This window comes from Nipponia nippon, unplaced genomic scaffold (assembly GCF_047370975.1).
Source record: "Nipponia nippon isolate SJK-2023a ecotype South Korea unplaced genomic scaffold, ASM4737097v1 scaffold_7, whole genome shotgun sequence".
In the NCBI taxonomy this organism is placed as follows: domain Eukaryota; kingdom Metazoa; phylum Chordata; class Aves; order Pelecaniformes; family Threskiornithidae; genus Nipponia; species Nipponia nippon.
The window spans coordinates 42,317,561-42,339,072 of record NW_028262391.1 but is presented as its reverse complement, the minus strand read 5'-3'; the positions used below and the strand labels follow the sequence as shown (position 1 = coordinate 42,339,072).

Genomic DNA, 21,512 nt, shown 5'->3' with positions numbered 1-21,512 from the left:
CATCACTGGTACAGAGGTACCCCATGGCTCACGCGCCAAAACCTGTCCTCTGTGGGAGCCGGTTGAGCACTGTCACAGACACAGACCAGCCAGCTACAGAAGTTGCTTGCTGAGCCCTTTAACAATACATTAGCAAATAATTTTTCATTTTACATGGCTTTCAGGGATGATATAAGATTTAATAATGTTGCTTTAAAGGCATTATCAAAATTTTGGTGCTATTCAGTATATTTTCTAAAATGGCAAGTGTGGCTTTCAACTTTCATCTAAAAAGAAAAGGACTCTGGCCTGCCCATGTCTGTGGAACAGCTCTTACACAGGGGAACATGGCCAGCTGCAAAGCTTACAAATTAAAACTAAAAGTTGAAAGATTTTTTTCAAGGTCATGCCTTTTTAAAACGCTTTCACAGCTTGTGGGGGGTCTGCATCAGTTTCTTTAATCTGTATCACTATTTCCTTACTGCTGTGCTTGGCCAGCCTTACTTGAAGCCGCTGCACCGCAAATTGAGCTGCCTGGGTGCACTTCGTAACATGGTTCAACTGCACATTGAAAAGCCAGTTTTCACACCGACACAGCCCTCCTATGCAGCACTGCCCTTTCACAAGCTGCCATGCCAGCAAACAGGAAAGGCACAGCCCATGTCCCACCACCCCATCCCAAAAATGTATTTTTGCTGCATTACATATTACTGTATTTAGTCAGATTCTCTGGTTTGCCATTGTGGTGCTATACTAGCACTTTAATGCTCAGGGAATAGCTTCACCTGTGGCAAGACCCTCACGCCACAAGCAGCCCATTGCTCCAAGAAGCCCAAAAGCCTCTGGGCAATCCGGCAGGGATTCGGCAGCAGCAGGGCTTCCCCCGTCACCTTCCACCCTTACGCTCTTGCTGGGAAGCAGGCACCTGCTTATCAGTTGCCAGAGTTGTCTATTTTCTACCTTCCAATTTCGTTTCAAAGCAGAGATAGAGTATCTGCTTCAACACACATGCTGCAAACGCACAGCTACGTACGAGCACAACCAGGGTAGACCAGCTGGATGAGCCGCACTTCCAGAAGATGCTTTAAGAAATGCGAGGACAGAACTGAAGCCAAATGCAGCAAAATTTGGCATAACTAGACATGTTTAGGGAACTTGCTGTACATTGCAACCTGAAAAGCATTTACAAAGCAGAGGGGAGGAAGAGAGCTTAGATTTGATGACGCGCAGGTTCAAAGGCTGCCAAGAAGCTGGTTTAGGTGACAATACCTCATTAACAACCAGTATCCTGTATTTTATTTTCATGTCTACACTGATAAGAAATGCTGTTCAACAGCATAGGCTGAAACTCAGCTTTGTTAGTGAGGATTTTAATACTAACCCATAAAAAAAGAAAGCCCTCAGCAAATACCTACAACAGCAGGGTCTTCACATCCTTTTGGGCAAAGAGTGCTATTCAGGTATTGCTCAAAAAGTCCCAAGATTGGAAAAAAAAAAAATTCTCCTTCCAGACCCTGAGCAGCTATGAAGCGCCTCTTGCAGAGCAGTTCCCGCTCGTCCGGGAGGACAACCATGCCCAGGCCCCACGCGAACAAAGAGCATCTGTGATAACCAGCACTACCCTTCCACACCCAGCACTACCTCAGCTTACACGCTAATTAAACAAAATGAGTAGGACAAAGTCCACATTGTCTGCTATTTCAGTCACCCCACAATATCCCTTTAAAAAAATCTATGGGCAATGACTAAGCAGTGCAGGTATCGCAAATATAAAATATTAATTAATTTCTGATATTTGAGACTTTGAGATGACTTTTCAAGCACAATCTTAAACCTGCCCTGGTGGCAAGAGCACCTCTTGGTCCCTACATTATAGGTAGTGCTACAGAAGGTTTTTTTGACTTCCCACACCCCCTGAAGATGGGCCTTATCTTGTTTAGATTCCTCTCCGGAGGAGATGAAAATCTTCATTACAAAGATACTTCTAACTCCTTTCGATAAAATACTTGGGCATGGTGGGCGACAGCAGCTGTCTGAGTTTATGCCAAAAAACCACTAGTTGCAAACACAGATGCTCACCCAAGTCTCACCATGCTTCAGCAGAGCTGAGCACGCACTTACCGTCCTTGATTTTTGATAAACAGCAACGCTTTCCCCGGGGCGTAATCAGATAAAATACAATCAAGCAAAACCTGGAAGAGAGGGTTTGGTGGGGGGTTCCTATTTGGTTGGATGGGGGCTGCGGGTTTGTTTGTCTTTCGTTAATAAAAAAAGACAATAAAGTGCATTTCTCACTTTCTTTTACCTCACTGCAAACCTTTTGTCCTTTCCAGGTAATATCATTGGTTCTGGGATCTTTATTTCGCCAAAAGGAGTTTTGGAGCACACTGGCTCGGTGGGACTCGCTCTCGTTATTTGGGTGCTTGGCGGCGGGGTGGCCGCCCTTGGCTCGCTATGTTACGCCGAACTGGGAGTCACTATCCCCAAATCGGGAGGGGATTATTCCTACGTCACAGAGATTTTTGGTGGGTTAGCTGGGTAAGTATCCTATTGCCATAAAGTAATTTGGAAACATGTTTATACGAAGTATATTAAGTGTGGAAAAGAGATCTGACTTGGAACAGACAGCGAACATTTGTCAATAAAATGCTTTTGCAAAGTCATTCTTTCTGCTCTCATTAGAAATACCAAATCACCCCTACGCAGAGCTACGGACACTTTCACATCTCTCTCTGACTCAATAAAGTCCGTGAAAAGAAAGAACAGCGCTGTAAATGACGCTGTGTCCAAGTGACATTCCTGCATGACAGCCATAAACGATCAGTACCTTGTACTGAGGAGCTTCATGCATCAGGGAAGCCCAGCTAGAGCTGCTTACCATAACCCAAAGCCCTCCTTTAACTGTAAGTGCAGAAGGCAGCAAATATTTCTATGGCATTACGTTGCGAGACCTTCCTGTAGTAGAATGCAGACAATCACTGGAGAAGGACATTTGCCCACAGAAGCGTCCCAGGCGCAGATGCCCACTTGCAGCACTGCCTCACTTACTGCAACTGTACAAAGTAAGTGTTGTAAAGTCAATAAGGGGGAAATGCTAACTCGGGGAATGATTTCTCTTTGAAAATACCGCGAAAGGAGCAGTGTGGCTAAGGGAGGAAGGGACAAGTGAGAAGAGGTCATCATTTATATTTGACTGTATATTTTATTGTGTCTTCAGTGAGAAAATGAAACCAACAGCCTGTACTCACAGCTCATGAGAGAAGCACCAAAGCTTTCGGGGCAGCTGGCTCATTTGCGAGTAAAGAGGCCATGCCACATGTTGGTGTTTTATTTGTGAAAAATAAACACCATAACTGCAAACTAGAGAAAGAAGAAGGAAAAAAAGAAAATAATATTCCTCCTCATTTGAGATGGAAAACAAGCTCATAGCAGTTGAGCTGGCTGCTGAGCTGGAGTAAATCAGCCCAGACCTAACACCAGCAGGCTGTCCCCCTGTCCCATGGGCTGTCCCCTTGCTTGTGCCTGCCTTGGCTCAGTGCCACCCAGGCACTGGGCACAATCAGCATCTGAAAACATGCTAGGTGACAAGGTAGTTTTCTGATGCTCATCAGACTTAAGCTGTTGCCTTATACTAGTTCTCATGAAAGTCCACGTTTCTTCAGTCAGAGGAATGGAGGAATTGCTCCTCTGAACATTGTCCCACTTTGCACAGAAAATTACACTGGCATCACAGCACAGATTGAGGTAACAACAACATGGGCTTGGTTAGCCAAAAATCTCAACTTGTCTTCACTGAGGTTTGTTCCCTCACGGGGCCAGGAGCTGCACGGGAAAGCCCCTGCTCCCCCAGGATGCTGTGGCAGGCGATCACCAGCTTCCCCCGTCACCTGCTCCCGGGAACAGGGTCTGCAAGCAAGGGCCATGAAAATGACAGAGCATGTAACTGCACAAGCAGCCACAAGTGCTATCCCAGGAATACTGCTGTGAGGGAGGTCAGAAAATATCAGTTTCACAAAACCAAAAGAATTGTACTTTCTAGGGGAAAAAAAGAAACTAATTAGAAATCAAGTACAACTAAACCTGGCTTTAGTTGTTCCTCAGCTCACTCTCTGTGTCATGTTCAGAGAATTTGCATGGTACCAGAAAGCACCAGGCTATGCAACTGCTGTAACAAACCACATACCTGTTCATTGATTTCTACCCAGCATTTACCTGGGGACAGAGCAACGCTCTCACCTCCCAAAGCAGGGAGCTCTGCTGTGGCAGCAGCTCGCTTGGTGTCCAGGCTTGTGATGCACAAGCAATATCAAAAAAGCACAACGTTGTCACCTGAAGGGAAGCAGTACTCCCATTCTCACTTTGCAAAGAGACTTTACCCTTTCTCCCAAGAAGATAAACTGTGTCTTATGTATTACAAAGGGTGGCCTTAGGCAAGAAGCCTCCAGGTAGCTTTTGGTGTTGTCACGGGCCAGCAACTAAGCACCACACAGCCGCTCCCTCACTCACTCACACCCGGGGGGATGGGGGAGAGAATTGGAAGAGTGAAAGCGAGAAAACTCGTGAGCTGAGATAAAGACAGTTCAATAGGGAAAGCAAATGCTGTGCGTGCAAGCAAAGCAAAACAGGGTACTCATTCACTGCTTCCCATTGGCAGGCAGGCGTTCAGCCATCCCCAGGAAAGCAGGGCTCCATCACACCTAACCGTTACTTGGGAAGACAAACGCCATCAGTCCGAACGTCCCCCCCTTCCTCCTTCTTCCCCCAGCTGTATGTGCTGAGCATGACATCATATGGTGTGGGATGTCCCTTTGGTCAGTTGGGGTCAGCTGTCCCAGCTGTGTCCCCTCCCAGCTTCTTGTGCACCCCCAGCCTCCTCGCTGGTGGGGTGGGGTGAGAGGCAGAAAAGGCCTTGACCCTGTGTAAGCACTGCTCAGCAGGAACTAAAACATCCCTGTGTTATCAACACTTTCCAGCACAAATCCAAAACACAGCCCCATACTGGCTACTGTGATGAAAATTAACTCTATCCCAGCCAAAACCAGCACAGGTGTAAAAAGGGGGGGGCTCAGACATGCTTTCCAGTAAGGCCAGGCTGGGATTGTGCCCTGCTGCACTTTGCTGAGCCACTACCTAAAGCCTGCAGCTTTGGGGAGCCCTCACAAACACTTTCAGTATTCGACTTCAGAAGTGCCCATTCCCCTGCTGGCACTTGTGCATGGGGCTCTGAGCTGAAAGGGGCCCTTTGGGAGCCTGCACTGTGCCTCCCCCAAGGAAAAAAAAAAAAACCAAAACACTGCTTCTCTGAAAGTTCAATTTTCTCTTCTGATTTAATCCTTCTACAGCAAGGAACATTAAATTCGGCACACAAATCTGGATGGTTTGGTCTATTCACATGAAGATGTTTTTTATAGGAGCAGGTGCCCTACCCACCCAGATCACGACATTTCCTCTTCACTTCTGTTTTCTTGTCCCTGCTCCCCAAAATCCTGCCTGTTTATTAGGTTTTCCTGCATAGGCACGAGGAACAAAGAAGTACTATTTGATCATAACAGCCATTGGAGTACTACATGCCCCAGCTTCTATGCCTGGCAGCATTGATAGTTGGTTTGTGAATAAAAAAAAAAAAAATCATAACACTGCTAGGTGTGATGTAAGAAGGTGAATGGAATAAGAGAGAGAGAGGCAGGACAGGGCCAACTCCTGAGCTGGCAGAAGCTCTGGCTGCAGAGCAGCAGCCCTGCTCCGAGTCCGAGTCCAACTAAAGGACAGTGCACAAAATGCTGCTGAAAGCAGTGGTGATGGCAAAACTCAGCTGGAGATCACCCTGCAGAAGGGACAACCCGCAGCGGCTCCGGCCAGGGGAGGGGAAACAGGCGAGGGAGGGCTGCTGTTGCACTGGGCTCTGGTCTGGCCAGGGAGCAGACTTCCCGCTTTCCTCTTCATTTAGAAATCGTCTTGGTTTAAAATAACGTTTGTGTATGAGCACGCTAACTCCGGGGAATGTGTCATATCCCATGCTGCTGGAGTCATCTGAGCACAGCTTATCTTACATGCATATGGGCTTGCATGTCTGTACAGGTCATAAAAAGAACATTAGCCAAAATAGTAAATAATAGGTTTAATATGCATTCTTGCAGAAGACAATGAATAAATTCACCTTCATGAAACACCCACTAGTGCATTTCTGATAAATACAACTTCTTCTGAATGCTCAGCAATAACGTTGCAACTAACACAGCTGCTTTACCAGCAGTGACTGATGACTGGGCATACGTCCTTACTAAAAATCAATAGTATTGAAATCAGCAGAAAGCTTTAAGCCAAAGCTTTGGTAAGTGTCACACCAAACCGCAAGTAGAACATGCTTCAAATATACTTCTATGTTTCCTTTTTGTTGCTGTTGTTGCAAAAATCTAAAGTTTCCAAAGGCAGTAATTCTTTCAGGAATGTAGGATAATATTAGTAATCAAACTAGCTCCAACTTGCTTAAACCCGTTCAGCTTTTCCCGTGATATGGTGATCTGTACTACAGCATCTATTTCAAACTGTTTTCTTTTGTTAATGATGCACAAGTAGGGTACACTCCAATTTTCTATTTTCACAGGCTGCTTTGTCTCCATGAGATTTTATATCCAACGTGAGATCCTCTTGGGAGTACAGGCACATCCCAAATACATGTTTGAGAACCAATTTCACCAAGTCCATTAGGCTATTAGAGACCCAGATCAAACCATGCTGTTCATTTCTTTCCACAGGTGAAGAAATTAGTATGCAGAGCTATCTGCAAAAAATTCAGTTTTGGTCCAAGGATGACTGGCACTTCCACATGAATGCCACACCTTCCCAAAAGCAGCATGTCCCACCACAGATTGTCACTTATTCCAGCGTGCTTCTAAAATGGGGAGGAATCTAATTAGAGATATTATCTAATGCACATGCACATTGAAGTTAATCAATGGCTATCCTCCCATCAACGGACTTTGGATCAGACTCAGCAACAAAAAAATGCAGCAGAGGCCGTCCAGCTAGCAGCTATTGATGCTCAGAATACAGGCAGGGAGGTTATTTTACCAACCCTTTCGCCATCAGCACATGCAGGAGCTCAGATTTCCCACACAAATGCCAATGCTCGGGGGGGGGAGGCGGGGGGGGGCCAAGGAGAGAAAAAAAAAAAAAATTACAAGAACAGCTATATTTTCCTTTTTCTCTACATTCAGCTGTCTCCAGCCTGTTTCTAAAGGTCTGATCACTTCTTAGTCAGCAAGGAGAGAAGATTTAACTTCTCAGATTCTTCTAGTGCTGTAAATTACTGAGCAACTGTGAAAGCTTATCAGATGGGGTTCAGCTCCTGACACCCTCAGTGCCACAACTCAGCCCTCGCGGCAGCAATTCCCCCATTTTCCATTTGAAGAGCCAGGCAAAGTAATTCCAGGTGTGCCACGATGACATCTCCCTGCTTTGAGCTGGACTTTGGGCTCCCAGCCCTGGTTATGCTCCCTCTGCACGACTGCCCAGGGCAGAAAGCACACCTCCAGCCCTTCGGCTTGCACCTCAATTGGTCAAATTGCATGCGCCACAATAGGAAGGACATCCAAAACTCAGTTATGTCTGCAGGAAATTTCAGCCCTGTGTCACTTTAATTAATTATAGCTGATCTGGAACAGTTGTTCTTTGCTAAGGAAATTGTACTCTTAACTCTTCCTACACAACAGATGATAAAAGGTGGTGCTTTAAAAGCAAAGACTTCCTAGAAGATTCAGAATGTTGGGTAATCATCTTGGGATGAATTCCTGCCTGCCAGCCACAGCAAACACTACCTCCCCACAAGCAATTTAACTCAAGAACAGCCATCCCCAGCCAGCTGGGCCTCTGGCTCCTGATCCTGCCCCCGGCAGCCGCCGACGGCGCTGCGAGAGCAAGGCAAGTGCTCAGCGGTGCAGCCCGGGCCCCAAGAGCTGAATGTTCAGGGACGTGAACATGATCTGAGTGACCAGCGTGGGTATCTTTTTCTCAGAACCAGCCTTTGGTTAAAACTTACCTGGAAAAACAAGATAGAAGTGGGCCTGCATCATAGGCAAGCTTCCGTCTTATTTTAATGCCATATCTCATTTGAGCTTCCCATTTGACAGTGCAACTTTGTCACCCTCTGCATTTACTTTAATTGGTGTTATCAGTCCTGCACATATTTCAATTTGGCACGAAACAAATTGACTATCAGAAATCTATTGAATTGTTCACATTCCCATTAAACCGTATTCTACCCAATACCAACTGTAACGCACTCCATATTACAACACAGAAGCAAGGGCCAATTTTGCCTGAAATACTGTTTTCAGCGTAATTCTCCCCACTGAACGTTTTTAGCTGAACACAGTTCTCGGCGTACATAAATTGTAAAGGCTAAGATAAACGTGATAGGGAAGGGCTGGTGGCCTCTGCCCACCAAACCCCAGGGCCCCGCAGGTGCGGCTCTGCCCGAGCCCTGGCAGCTGTCAGGGGCACTGCTGGGCACACACAGCTGGGGCTCATGCAGGGGCAATGAGAGTTGAACTTGACCTCACTCAGCACCACCAGCATCCTAAACCTATCCACAAATTATTATTGCAGTCTTTAAGTCATATTTAGTCTTCAGGGGGGACCGGCTGGGTTAACTCACCCAGCAAGCAGGGTCTGCAGAGCTGCCCCAAGCTGGGTACACCACCCACGGCACCAAATAACACAAAGCAATTACTGGAGGAAACTGCTCTGAACCACAATGAAAAACATTAGAAATTGAAAAAAAGAAAAAAGGAGTCACACAACAAAGTTAAGAGAAAGGAAAGAAACCCCCGAGTTTTAAAAACAATAGTGCCATTTCAGAAGGCAGCCAGCTCTTGCATCATGCCAGCTTACCAAATTAACTTTCTGGTAGTTAATAAGAAAAAGGAAGCATCAGATTGCCCCATACTTCTCAGAAACAACAAGGCAAAGTAAAGGATGGGACTGAGAGACACTCACCACCTCGGCCCAAGGAGCATCTGGCAAGCAGCACTCCCTCCCTCCAGGTTAAGGGCACCAGGAGGGACTCCCCCAGCTGTGCCAGATTTAAGGGGCTGACAGCAGGCAGCATGCTGGGAGGGAGCAGCCTTTAAAAGAGCAACTCACGTAAATTAGAAATTATACTGTCTTATTTAGAAATATTTTTTCTAATCCTCATTTGTGCTGGGCACCCCTCCACGTTACATTTATGCATGTATATGAATGAATGTGTATGTATCTGTGTGTGTATCTACATGGCAAGGATTTCGCTTTCTTACAATGACTACTTCTCACTATGGAAATAATACTACTTCAAATATTTTAAAGCACTAACCAGATCCACTGCTGCTTTTATAAGTGTTTTTTTTCCTTTTCCCAGAGCAAGGAACCAAAATATCTCACACTTTACATTTGCAAGGGTACCTCATTTGGTGCAATCACCTTCAGCCACAGCTGGAGGCAGCCAGCCAGCCTGGGTGGACCCCAGCTGAGGGATCACAGAATACTGCAGCACTGAGCTGCCCTGGCCCAGGTCACAGAGCCAACACAAATGGTGACAAGAAGCCCCCCAATGACTGGCGAGCAGCTGGTAGCAGCCCCAAGAGTGCAGCTGGCCTGCAGCTGGGGGCCCTGCCGGAACCCTTCGGAGATGCCTTCAATGTAGGGACTGCTGTCTGCTGCAGTAACATGTCAGCCCAGGAGCAACAAAGATGCTTTCACTTTGACATAGAGAGCTAAATCAAAGCGTGCCCACTGGGCATAATCCTCTCTCTTCCATACGTCCCTAAACCGTGCTTTGCTTAAAAACATTTAATTTAAAATCCAGATTGTGCTGGGAACATGAGAAAAGGGATGAGAGGCACAAGTAGGTGACTGCTAGGTGTGACCGGGACAAAGGTGCTCGGTCCTGATGCCTTGGGAGCCATCCCAAAGCACTGCAACACTGAGCGTGCGTTACCTCCTCCAGCACACCCCAGCGCTGCTTTCTTGTGCTTTTTCTTGTCTTTTCAGGTTTCTGCTGCTGTGGAGCGCGGTGCTTATCATGTACCCGACCAGTCTGGCCGTCATTGCACTGACCTTCTCAAACTATGTCCTGCAGCCCGTCTTCCCTAACTGTATCCCCCCCTATAATGCCTCCAGGATCCTCTCCATGGTGTGTTTACGTGAGTATTTGCTTCTCGTGCACACACAAAGCTTGCCTCGGTTTTACATGGGACCACTCGAGGGGCCGCTCCAGCCAGGCTGGGGTCATGGCCACAACCCAAAAGGCAAGCGGGGAGGTCCCAGGACAGGCACCGTGACCGGTGCGGGATACTCAGTCCCTTCCCACTTGCCCTCAGCAAGCACAATGGGCTGGAGCGGGGCATGACAGTGCCCGAATCCCTGCAGGTCCCAGGGAAAGTAGCTGCAGGTGAGCTTGTGGGATGGGACAGTACTGTGCTCCCTGCAGAGCTATGGGCACCCAGCACAGTGACCCACTGGCTTGGGTGACCCACCAGCAGATTACGCACCACCATTTGAGCCCTTCCTAGTCGTCTTTTACACTCACAAATGCAAGCGTGTAGGAACCGCAGCACGCCACCGGCTCTGCATTAATTACTTACGGAGCTGGCAAAAGCAAACCAGAGCTATGGAGACTGAAGACGTTCACCATTTCCATGAGGCGGTGGCGATCCCTGCACATTGAGCACGACTCAGGCACAGTTACCAGAGTTGGGGGGAGCCCCGACTGGCAGAGCCCAAGGGGAGAAGGCTGCTGGCTGCCAGGGGTGCCCCTGCAGCTGGGAGTCTCCTAGGGCAAGGCAACACTCCTCCTCACCCTCACTCCTGGCCACACTAGAGCTCCCCGCAGGAACGCGCACGTCAGTCTGTGTTTTTCAATGCTTTGACTGTGTGTTCTTAAATAAACATAATTTCATTTCACTGAATTCAGTCTTTTGCTCTCCAGTCCTCCTGACCTGGGTGAACAGCTCCAGTGTTCGATGGGCAACGCGCATTCAGGATATATTTACAGCAGGAAAACTCTTAGCCCTGGCCCTTATCATTATTGTGGGCTTCATACAGATCTTTAAAGGTACTCTGTGACACAGCTCTAACACGGGTATGGTACTGTTGATAGACTTGATTTTTCCCACTTACTGCACTGTTTCCTCCTTACAAACTGACCCGAAGGAGCGCTGGGTTTAGCCAAGCTGCGGGGCCGTATACTCACACAGCCATGGAAAGGATGGCTGTGAAATCAGCTGTGTCCCCTTAAACAAGTCCCTTTCTGGCCTGCCTTGTTGGTTGAGAATGTTTCGGAATAGTTACTGAAATTTTTTCATCATGTGTTGTATGTTCCTTAAATCTGAAGTACTCTGGGTGTAAAATGAATAAGCCATGCCTTGCCCAGGGCAGGAAGACACCTGCCTCATTTTGGGCACTAGTCCAATTTCCTACAAAAAGTCACTTATAAGATTAAAAATAGGTAAAAAAAGTCTCGCTGATTCACCAACTTAACAGAAAGCAGAAAACACAAAAGGCTCACATTGTTTTTGTCTTGTATATGATGAGTCATATAAAGGAAGATGAAATATGACATTCACAGCGAACACAAAACTTGTTTTCTCAGTGGTAATACTCCCACAATCTTGACAAATCTTCCAGCCCCATAGACATTTTATTTTTCAGTATTTCTACTAAACAACACCAAACGCTTGTAAAAGAAAACTGCATTAAGAACAGATAGGAATTTACCCCACCAAGGAGCCATCCTCAGACAGTGCAGGTTGGCAAAGGGTCCCGTGAGTCACAGCGGTGACACCGGGGCCACGGCACAGACGGCAGTGAGGGATGCCCGTGCGTACAGCCCGAGCTGCCTCCCCAGGACGCCGTCCCGCAGAAAGCACTGCAAGTGCAATGCCAGACCATGGTGACATGAAGAGCATGAAGTCCCAAATCCAATAAGGAATAAAGAATAAAAATAAAGAATAAAAAGCAAAAGTTCACCTATTTTCCAATGTCTCTGGTAGGTAGGGGTGGCTTAACCTCTTGCTTGTGCTCTCTGTGCAGGAAACTACAAAGAGCTGACACCAAGCAATGCATTCAATTTTTGGATGACTCCATCCGTGGGGCATTTAGCATTAGCTTTTCTTCAAGGGTCATTTGCATTCAGTGGCTGGAACTTCTTGAACTATGTAACAGAAGAACTGGTTGATCCCCGCAGGCAAGTATCCATTTCCATGTCATCTACATTTTCTTGAAGTGCTGAGATTTTGGAGCCATCTGGTAATATTATTCACGTAATAAGCTGCAGCCATGTCCTTCCATATCTATGGGACCAGTCTTTCTAAAGGAGAGAGAGATTCTTTGTTTAGAACAGATAGCAGGCAAGTTAAAGAAACACTGAAATTAAAAATACATTGCACAAGGCATTAACTGAATCAAACCAGCCTATAGACAAAGCAGTTTCTTTATGGCACTGTTCAATCATACAGTGCTTCTACAGCAGAAAATTAACCGTTGATGAGATGCCACACAAGTATCTATAGGGAGAATCACTTCTGTTAGAAAAACGTTGAATTATGCTGGAAGTTGCTTTGCTTTTTCACCCAAAGTGGATCTTCCACAGACACCTGGAAGAGAAGATTAGAAAGTCATGGTGAAGGCAGCTCCCTGCCCCAGCATGGCTGCGGGCACCTGCCCGCCGGGGCAACCAACGTCGGATCGCTGCTGGTCCTGGGTATGGGAAGGGGCTTGGAAATGCTTTATCATGAGCAGGCTGGGAAAGCTGGAGGGAAAGTGAATTTTAGTTTAGTAAAGCAAAGCTCAAATGTTTCAACATTTCTGAGCTGATGAAGTGGAATGACAAATGCCAAGAGCAGCTCTCGGAGCGTTAGTTGTTTCTGGGCATCCAAAGCACACAGCAATTAAATAAGGAGAAATCTGAGCTATTACACAGCCTGGATGGGAATGAATTCAAGCTGCAGCCTTATGAGTGGCTCTGCACACACCTTCACCCTAGTGACTGGCAAAGTGCATGTCCAGAGATCTTGGCAGGAATAAAGAAAGTGTGGTAATGTGTTCACTCAATAAAACATCAACATTTTAATGGACCACCACAATTTCAAAGCTGAATAATGAAAAGTTATGACTTAAACAAGGCAAATATGGCCTTAGTTGAGAAATAAAGAGAAAAAGGAGTGAATGGCCTTTTTAAAATTATTTTTGCAGTCTCTGAGGGGAAACTAAAATATAAAAAAATAATTGGATAACCAAAAACACTTCCCATTTTTACTACATCTGTTCAAAATCACAAAGGTTAAATATGTTTTTTAAAAACTTTTTTCCAAATCTGACACACAGAGAAAAATGCATTATTGCGCTAGATACAGAATGGTTCAGGTGTCCACCTCTAAGCAGGTCTCTGGATCGGAGGTCAAGTATGTCTGTACTACTGTAAGTTCCCACGGTGTTGTATGACCAGACCAGGTTTACGGCATGGGACAGGCCAAGGCAGCCACCTGAACAACAGGATCCCGTTCCTTTTCAGAGCAGGTGAAGGTAAAGCAAAACAAGGCATTTTATTCCACCACTGGTGCCTGCACATAGGGCTTTTGAGAAGCGGCTATTTCATTTTTCAGCAACACGCTGCCTCTGTCCCAACCAACAGCCCAAAGGGAGCACGTGGTATTTTTGTCCCAGGGAGCTCCCCTGCAGATGTGGCATTTCGTAGCACTTTTAGCCTTCTCCCACCTGCAGCGGGTCAAAGAGACGATGGAAACGCTGCTCTCCTCCAGGAAAACAGCCGATGAACCCACCCAGCTGGGTGACCTCCCCTGGGCCCCGTACACGGTTGTTGTGGTCTCGCTGTGCATGACTGTAATTTCTTACCTACCCTCCTAATTCTTTTATTAGGAACCTACCTCGTGCCATATTCATATCCATCCCATTGGTGACATTTGTGTATACGTTCACCAACATTGCATATTTCACTGCCATGTCACCCCAAGAGCTCTTGTCCTCCAACGCTGTGGCGGTAGTAAGTAAACCATTCCCTGAATGTCTAAAATACACTTTGATTTCGGTTCTGTGCTTTGCAGTGTATTTCAGTTTCTCTGCCTTCTGTTGCTTTAGACATTTGGTGAAAAGTTACTGGGCTATTTTTCCTGGGTTATGCCAGTCTCAGTGGCCCTATCCACATTTGGAGGAATAAATGGATACCTTTTTACCTCATCAAGGTTAGATGGAGTACAATTTTATGAACATTATCTAATTTGGGGAGGGGCTGTTTTAATTTCATTTGCTAAAGAAATGCTAGCTAGACGTTTTGGATGTTGTACAGCATGAGGTCGTTGTTGGGCGTGTTGGATACATTCAGTTATGAATTGCTCTGTTTTGAATCAGCAAATGTAATATTGAATCGTGGAATCTCTTGCAAAATAACCCTGATGAGCTACTGAAAGTGTCTGCAGATGTGCAGTAACTCACAGTAAGAGCCAAACACGGCTTTAGTGTGGAACCAAAGTCATTTTACATCAATAAAGTTCCAGCAGCTACAAGCTAAACTGTGCTTTGCTCAAAGAGGAATTTTAGGGCCTGGTGCTCTTCCCAGTTACATACATTTTCATTCCTGTGCTGGAAAAACTCCTTTCAGGCAAGATGCTTTGCATGCACACTGCTGATAGTGGGGCCAGAATCTGTAAAGTCTATTATGTTGTAGTCTATATGAAATCTATTTATATTAACTGAAGTCTCTGAACATAATTAAAAAGTTATAAAAATTTTTTGCGGAAACGACTCAAGTACCTTGGGAAAGTTATTTATATCTCAGCACTTTCATAAGTATAATGAGATGCAACAAATCTGAGTGCATATGTAAGAGGTTATGCACTTAAAAGTGAAATCTTAAGGCATGTTAAACCTTATCCAAAACCCTTTTGACACTGGCAACATTATCTATGAGGGTTTTTATACCTTGGCTGTGTATGGCTGATCACCACAGAACCTTCACAGTATTCATCCCACCCTGGGTAAGGAGGCAATGCTGGCCAGCAGACAGGAACTGGACAGATTTTGGTCCTCCTCCTCAGAGGTAATTCGGCATCTCAGAGCAGGTCATTTCACAGATTACTTTAGCCGTTAAAGGCCTCGTATACTGAAGGGTCTAGTTTAAATAACTTACGCCAGGTTACACCGGCAGTCTCTAGTCATCTCTCCAGTTGTGACTGGAGTGCGCGGCACTCACAGGCCACAGCTCCCTTCCATGGCAAGACCAATGCGGGCGGTTGAGATTAGAGATGTTATATGACTAGACATTGAAGAGATTGTTGTACACCCAGTGGATTCAGCATTACTATTCTTATTTCCAGGTTATGTTTCTCCGGTGCCCGAGAAGGCCATTTGCCAAGTTTGCTTGCCATGATCCACGTCAAACACTGCACGCCCATCCCTGCCCTGCTCGTCTGTGTAAGTTTTACCGTCCCTGCTCTGCCGCCCTGTAACCTGCTCTTAGAAATACTGAATCACAGAGGGGAGAGCTGGAGAAATCCTCGAGAGGCCATTTTACCCCAGAGGAGCAGAAGCAAGTAGGCCTGGAGTGCTGCTGGTGGGTGCTGGCTGAGCCGCTCCGGTGGCCCCAGAGGAGCAGCCTTCAGCCTCTGAAATACTCTCTCCCACTCCCAACCACCTGTGACACTGGGAGGGTTTCCCTCATACCTAACTTGAGCTGCAATATTATAAGCCCATTACCACTTGTCCTACCCACAGCAGAGGTAGAGACTGGCTTTTGAAACAGAGATACTTCATTTAAGAAAAGATGAGTTCTTTTGACCAATTTTGCCTGCTTTCCACAAACATTTGGAAATCCCCATGGTCACTGCTAATCCCACTTGAGCAGGGCTGGTTTAGATTCCTCCACCAAAGCTAGAGACATGGCAAGTCCCAGGGAGAGGACAAAATGCTCCAAAAGTTACTTACTCTGAACGAGCAAGACATCTTGTGAGGGATGATCAGGCAGTGCTCTGAGGACCGGGGTATTTCTTTTCTGTGGGCCAAAGAATTAAGTAGGGGTGATGATGCCAGTGGCCCTGAATAAAGCATCTGCTGGATGGTACATCAGGCAGACAAGAGGTCACTTGGAAAGATCAGAAACCAAGGGGCCAAGTGTTGGCAGGGCTCGGGGCTGGTCAGGTTGCCAGTGTGCTTCCGCAGGAAGATTTCTCTAACTTTTTATACAGCATAAATGTCCATGATACTAATGACTTACAGAAGTTACTATTTGCAACAAAGAGCTTTTTACAGTTTTACCAATAGTGAAGCTAGAATATGTGATGGGTTTTACTGTGGCACAGAAGATGTTAAAGAGGGAAATGATTCCTGGTGTTGCCGTCCCCGGCTGCATGGCCCAAGCAAGGGAATTCCCCAAAGGGCATTTGCTTGAAATCTTGGCTGCATCAGCGGCTGCCAACTGCAGATTTGCCACTGATATCAAAACAGTGAGGGTTTGACCCTAGCTGCACTAGAAAGGTGCACATTTGTGTGTCCCCCAGCTCTGACAGCAATTCTGGCACAATACACCCAGACCAAATTTCAGCAAATAAGCCTCCTGCACATTCCACTTTTATGACAAAATACCCGTCTAGTTGAGGCTTTATGGCATTCCTGGGGCCTAGTACCCCACCACAAACATTTCACGCGTTGCCTGTGCAGGGTTTCGGGGTAAACCGCTCACAGTCTGCCCTGCCCTGGGCAGCCAGAGAGCACTGGCCCCATCACAGGCTCCTGCCGGGCAGCTCAGCACTGCTGGTGCCGATGAAGCAGAACTCCTGTGTCCTTAAAAATGCATCAGCTGAAATAACACGCTGAGTTTCAGAGGCTGTTTTGCTGTGAAACAGCCCTGACACAAGCAGACTGCCTGAGCCTAGCTGGCCGATCAATCAGGTGTACGCCAGCCCCCCGCTGTGCTCAAGCCATCCCCTTGAATTACAGTGCAAATCACAGAACCAACGCTGCATATCAATTCATCATTTGAAGGAGTTTTAATGCAGCTCAGGATATATCAAATGCTGCTAGGAAATATTAATTTCTTAACAAATAGAAATATAAAAATAATACAGTGTAGGCAGCTACAATAGCAAACTGGGTCAGACTTTAGGCAAACCTAATTAATACATCAGGTTCCTTTTTCCCTTCCAATGAATCACACCTAGCGCTTTGCATGGAGAAAGGTTTCTTTGTACGCGCAGAAAAGCCTTTTTAACACCACCAGTGAGACCTGTATTTTTACTAATCCTTTCAAAAATGAAGGGGCCAAGCTAAACGTAAAATAAACAGACCGGGTTTTTTTTGCAAGACAGTGGGGAGCGGCCGGCTCTCCCGCCTGCTGTGCTGAGGCTGTGGCCAGGCGATGGGGGGAGCAGCACGCCCCTCTGCAGCCTGGTACCACTCGGGGATCACGCCCACGCCGTGAGCAGATCTGACACATCAGTGTCACCTACGCACGAAATCTCACTGCTCCGAGCGGCGTCGCTGCAAAACCTGTTCGTGGCAGGAGAGGGTCGTATGTGTGTACGACACCGCGAGACTGTCAGAGGAAAGCAGGGAACGTGTTATATGACACCGATACACAACATCGTCCTATTTCAAATCCATTCTGTGGTGAGACTGCTCAACGTGTTGAAATCCCCTGTCCCTGCCAAGCCTGTGAGGCTTTGAACAGGGGAACAGGGGGACCGAAGGGTTGTTTGATTGCAGTGGAGCATAACTCCTGGTGCCGGTGGCGCCGAAGCCCTCCCTCCGAGAGGACTTTGCTATTGAAACAGCTAATTAAGAAAAAGGGACATAAGCAAAACAAGAGTCTGGAGTAACACAGCCCCAAATCCTGTGCGCTCTCTGGAGGGATTTGGATATTTAGTTTCTCTCAGGCTCTGGCCACCAGCAGATGATGTTTGTAGGACCAGTACGTGGTGCAGGCAGGGGCTCAGCTCCCGAGGTACCGAGAGGCAGGGGTGCGGGACCCAAGGACCAACCCCCTGGCCCCCGAGCCAGCTCTCCTGGCTTTACAGAGTTATGCAGAAATACAGTACAAACAAGCAAGAGTAGGCATGGAAATTTCCACTATCCATCTGCCAGTTTCCAAACACAAGCAATGCTCAAAAGATTAATGATGCCGGTCATCTGTAGCACGAGCTGTGGGCTGGCGGGGGGAAAGGGCAAAGCTCTCATTCTTTATAATATACAGGGCACCTGCGACAACGTAGTGCACTGACCACAACGTGTTAGTCTGCAAGAAATCCTTCTTTTATCAGAACTCCTCTCCATAGGGTTCAATAGCTTTTAAAACACGCAACAGAAATGGGTGAGTGGGGCCCTGGGGAGCTCTGCCAGTCCTCCCAGCCCTGCCTGCCTGCCACGGGCAGCGGGGCCACCTCTGCCAGCACCCCGGGGTATTTATAAACAGACCCACTGGTCTCGGGCATGCACCAGGTAACCCCGAATCCCCATTCAGTCCCAGCCCTGGAGGCACAGCTCGGGGATAATGCACCAAACTGCAGAAGGGAGCAGACGCCCAGCGAGGGCCATAAACAAAAGGGGTTAACAGCTTTTATGGGTTTTTTGCTTGGTTTTATTGCTTTTAAGCTACCATTTCTAGTAATAACCCAAGTAAGACCATGCTTCTCTCTTTGCAGTGTTTGGCCACTCTTATCATCATGCTCGTGGGAGACACATACACGCTAATCAACTACGTGTCATTTATTAACTACCTCTGCTACGGGGTGACAATTATAGGCCTGATTGTGTTACGGTGGAAGAAACCCAAAATCTTCAGACCTATCAAGGTGACAATGTTAAAGCTCTTGATCACAATAGTGATGCAAAGGGCGGGACAGGCACACCAAGCCCTCTGTCCTCCCATTTTGAAGAACAGTTTCTTTTTTGATGTAGTGATAGTGCTTCAAGGTCCCAAACCATGTCCTAAAGTGCCGTTAGTGGAAAAACAGGAGGCACAGGCAGACCCCTTCTGAACTTGCTGGGATGGGCAGGAGGATGACAGTGGTGGAGGGAAGGGGGGCACGACCCACGGGGGGTCCTGAAGCCGCAGCGCTGCCCGCAGGCCCCCACGTTCCCCTGCCGCTGGTCGGCCACTGCTGTTGCTCTGCACAGTTGTGCTCTGCTCTGCTCTCTCCTGGCAGGTGAACCTCCTCATCCCCATCACTTACCTGGCGTTTTGGGCATTTCTGCTGATCTTCAGCTTATACTCTGAGCCGGTCGTCTGTGGAGTTGGACTCATTATCATTTTAACTGGAGTGCCAGTGTTTTTTCTTGGAGTCTACTGGAGAAATAAACCAAAGTGTGTAAATAGGCTAATAGGTAAGCCAGCGCCGTGGTGCCTCGCTGCGCTCCTGGGGCCGCTGGTTGTGCTCGGGTCTGCAGGGATCTGCTTAACCTCTGATGCATTGGCACTAAACCAGCCAGGGAACCACCCACCCGAGCCCGACCACCGCTCGCAGTCACGGGCAGCCCCTGGGCACACCGTGCCTCTGGGTTCAGCGGTGCTTTTGTGGCCAGACAGCACTTGCCTTTGAGCAACTGCTTTTCTCACTCCTGGGCGTTTGCCTTCTTTCGTGCCCCTGTGCATCTCCCCACCCACTCAGCTTGCTCACGGCAGCCTGTCCCGGAGCAGATGCACAGGGGTGTAACTTCAAGCATATGAAGACTAAATGAGCTATCACAAAAGGATTAATAAATGGCCGAGAGCTTTGCCTCCCTCCTGCCCTGCTTTCCTCCCGCTGTGCCACCAGCACGTCCCGCTGCACAAGCCCCGCGCGGCATGATGAATTATTTCATGCTCAAAAGATAAGAAAGCCTGACTTTATCATGCACGTAAAATTAAAACTGTACCTAAGTCTTCTATGTTTTGGTTGTGTTTGGTTTTTAATTGTTTTGCTCTAAGGTGAGGGCTTTCACAGAAGCAAGCCAGGCCCTTTGCTCAGACTGGATGGTTTCCACCGGCTGTGGCAGGGCTCCGCTGCCAGCAGCTCCCCGAGACCAGCGGTCCCCACCACTGCCGCAGGGCCGACGCAGTGCCAGGAGGGCTGGCAGGCGGCCCGGCCCTGCCAGCCTGCCATGCCCAGCGCTGGGCAGCTCTGCGAGGGGCCGGGGAAGGGCTGTGGGTAGGCATCCCTAAAGCTGCCCAGTCTTAACCTGCCCCTGCTTTGCAAACACTGTTTTGTGGCTGAGCGGGAGATAAAAAGGGTTGGAGGGGGCGGTCAGCTGTGTAGCAGGGTCGAGTGGCCCCGGCTGGGAAGATGCACGTTCGGTCACACGTTGCATCGCCCTGGCATCGCGCTTTTGTTTAGAAGAACTTGAGCATCCCCATTAACCACCCGCACGTTTGCTCTTCACAGAGTCCATGACGTGCTGGGGACAGAAGCTGTGTTTTGTGGTCTACCCTCAGGGGGGAGTTGCCGAGGAGGAGGAGGCACCCTCGGCCCGCTCTCGGCGACTGGCGAGCGAGACAGCCGCGAGGAAATAACGACATGGCCTCCGAGGCTGAAGTGGCTTCTTGTTTACATGCTGATTTTTGCAAAAAGTTTTTCTGTAAAAAAAAAAAAAAAATGTTTCTAGAGCTCCAATAGCGAAGCCCATAAAATGAGCTACACCCTTTATGGCATCTGTAGCTTTTAGTTTTTCCCTAAAAAAATAAGAAAAAAAAAGAGAAAGAAAAAAAAAAAAAGGAAAGAAATAAAATATAAAATAAGGCGCTGGTTGTTTTTTTCTGGCAGTGTACTCGCTCAGCAGGGGAAAGCAGCACAGATACAGCTCTGGAATACTGATTTTAGCAGCCATAAGGGTCCATCAGAGACATATGAATTTAGGCATTTCAAAAGCAGGGCAGCTCCTGACACAAAATCAAAGTGGAGAAATCAAGAGAAAGCAAGGAGACCCTGCGACACCCATCCCAGCGGGAAAATTCCTGTTGCTGTCCCTGGGTGGGGTGAATCCCCACGTAACACATGAGATTTCACAGTTACAATCCAAAAGATCACCCCTCCACATACCTGCAAGAGCACAGCGCATCTGTCCGAGCACCCGAGCACCCACACCATCGCGGCCGGCCGCGCCAGGGGCAGGGTCGTCGCACTGAACATCAACCAGCCTGGGCGGACCTTAGAGTAAAAGGTACAAAATCAACAGTCTGCTTGGGTGTTCAGACATCATTTGGTGACACAGAGAAAAAAATATAGAGAAGTAGTGATAAAATCTCAAGTATCTCAATTTTGAAGCATTTTTGCAAAGGTTGAGCCGGGCTCCTGTATCCCAGATGGGGCCGGAGCTCATCGCACCGCTGGGAGTTCTTGCGTGCAGCTCAGCACGATCCGGGTGCCAGCAGGGGAGGACGGAGATGCGGAGGGGTTTGCAGCGGGCTCAGCAGTGGGATCTCGAGGGAAACACAGGAACGAAGCCCGAGATTTCTCCTTTTTACTGAAGTGTCAGGTGATATCACATTGCTTCAGAGACAAATTCCCCATTTC

General features: G+C 47.6%; 1 protein-coding gene and 1 long non-coding RNA gene across 2 annotated transcripts in view; one reads left to right on the top strand and one right to left on the bottom strand.

Annotated features, from left to right (window-relative positions):
• Positions 1 to 20,614, top strand: part of SLC7A10 (solute carrier family 7 member 10) — a 46,020-nt gene extending 25,406 nt beyond the window's left edge. The window contains exons 2-11 of the mRNA XM_087739266.1: positions 2,313 to 2,517; positions 10,009 to 10,160; positions 10,946 to 11,071; positions 12,049 to 12,202; positions 13,894 to 14,017; positions 14,113 to 14,216; positions 15,348 to 15,444; positions 18,666 to 18,815; positions 19,170 to 19,347; positions 20,385 to 20,614. Of these exons, the coding sequence (XP_087595392.1) occupies positions 2,313 to 2,517; positions 10,009 to 10,160; positions 10,946 to 11,071; positions 12,049 to 12,202; positions 13,894 to 14,017; positions 14,113 to 14,216; positions 15,348 to 15,444; positions 18,666 to 18,815; positions 19,170 to 19,347; positions 20,385 to 20,512 (1,418 nt within the window). The 3' untranslated portion in view covers positions 20,513 to 20,614. The remainder of the gene's footprint in view (positions 1 to 2,312; positions 2,518 to 10,008; positions 10,161 to 10,945; positions 11,072 to 12,048; positions 12,203 to 13,893; positions 14,018 to 14,112; positions 14,217 to 15,347; positions 15,445 to 18,665; positions 18,816 to 19,169; positions 19,348 to 20,384) is intronic.
• Positions 12,208 to 21,344, bottom strand: LOC148051037 (uncharacterized). The gene is made up of 3 exons (XR_015700447.1): positions 21,039 to 21,344; positions 19,197 to 19,309; positions 12,208 to 12,325 (listed from the first exon to the last, which is right to left on the bottom strand). It is a non-coding gene; the product is annotated as an uncharacterized LOC148051037 (long non-coding RNA).
• Between the last annotated feature and the right edge of the window lie 168 nt (positions 21,345 to 21,512).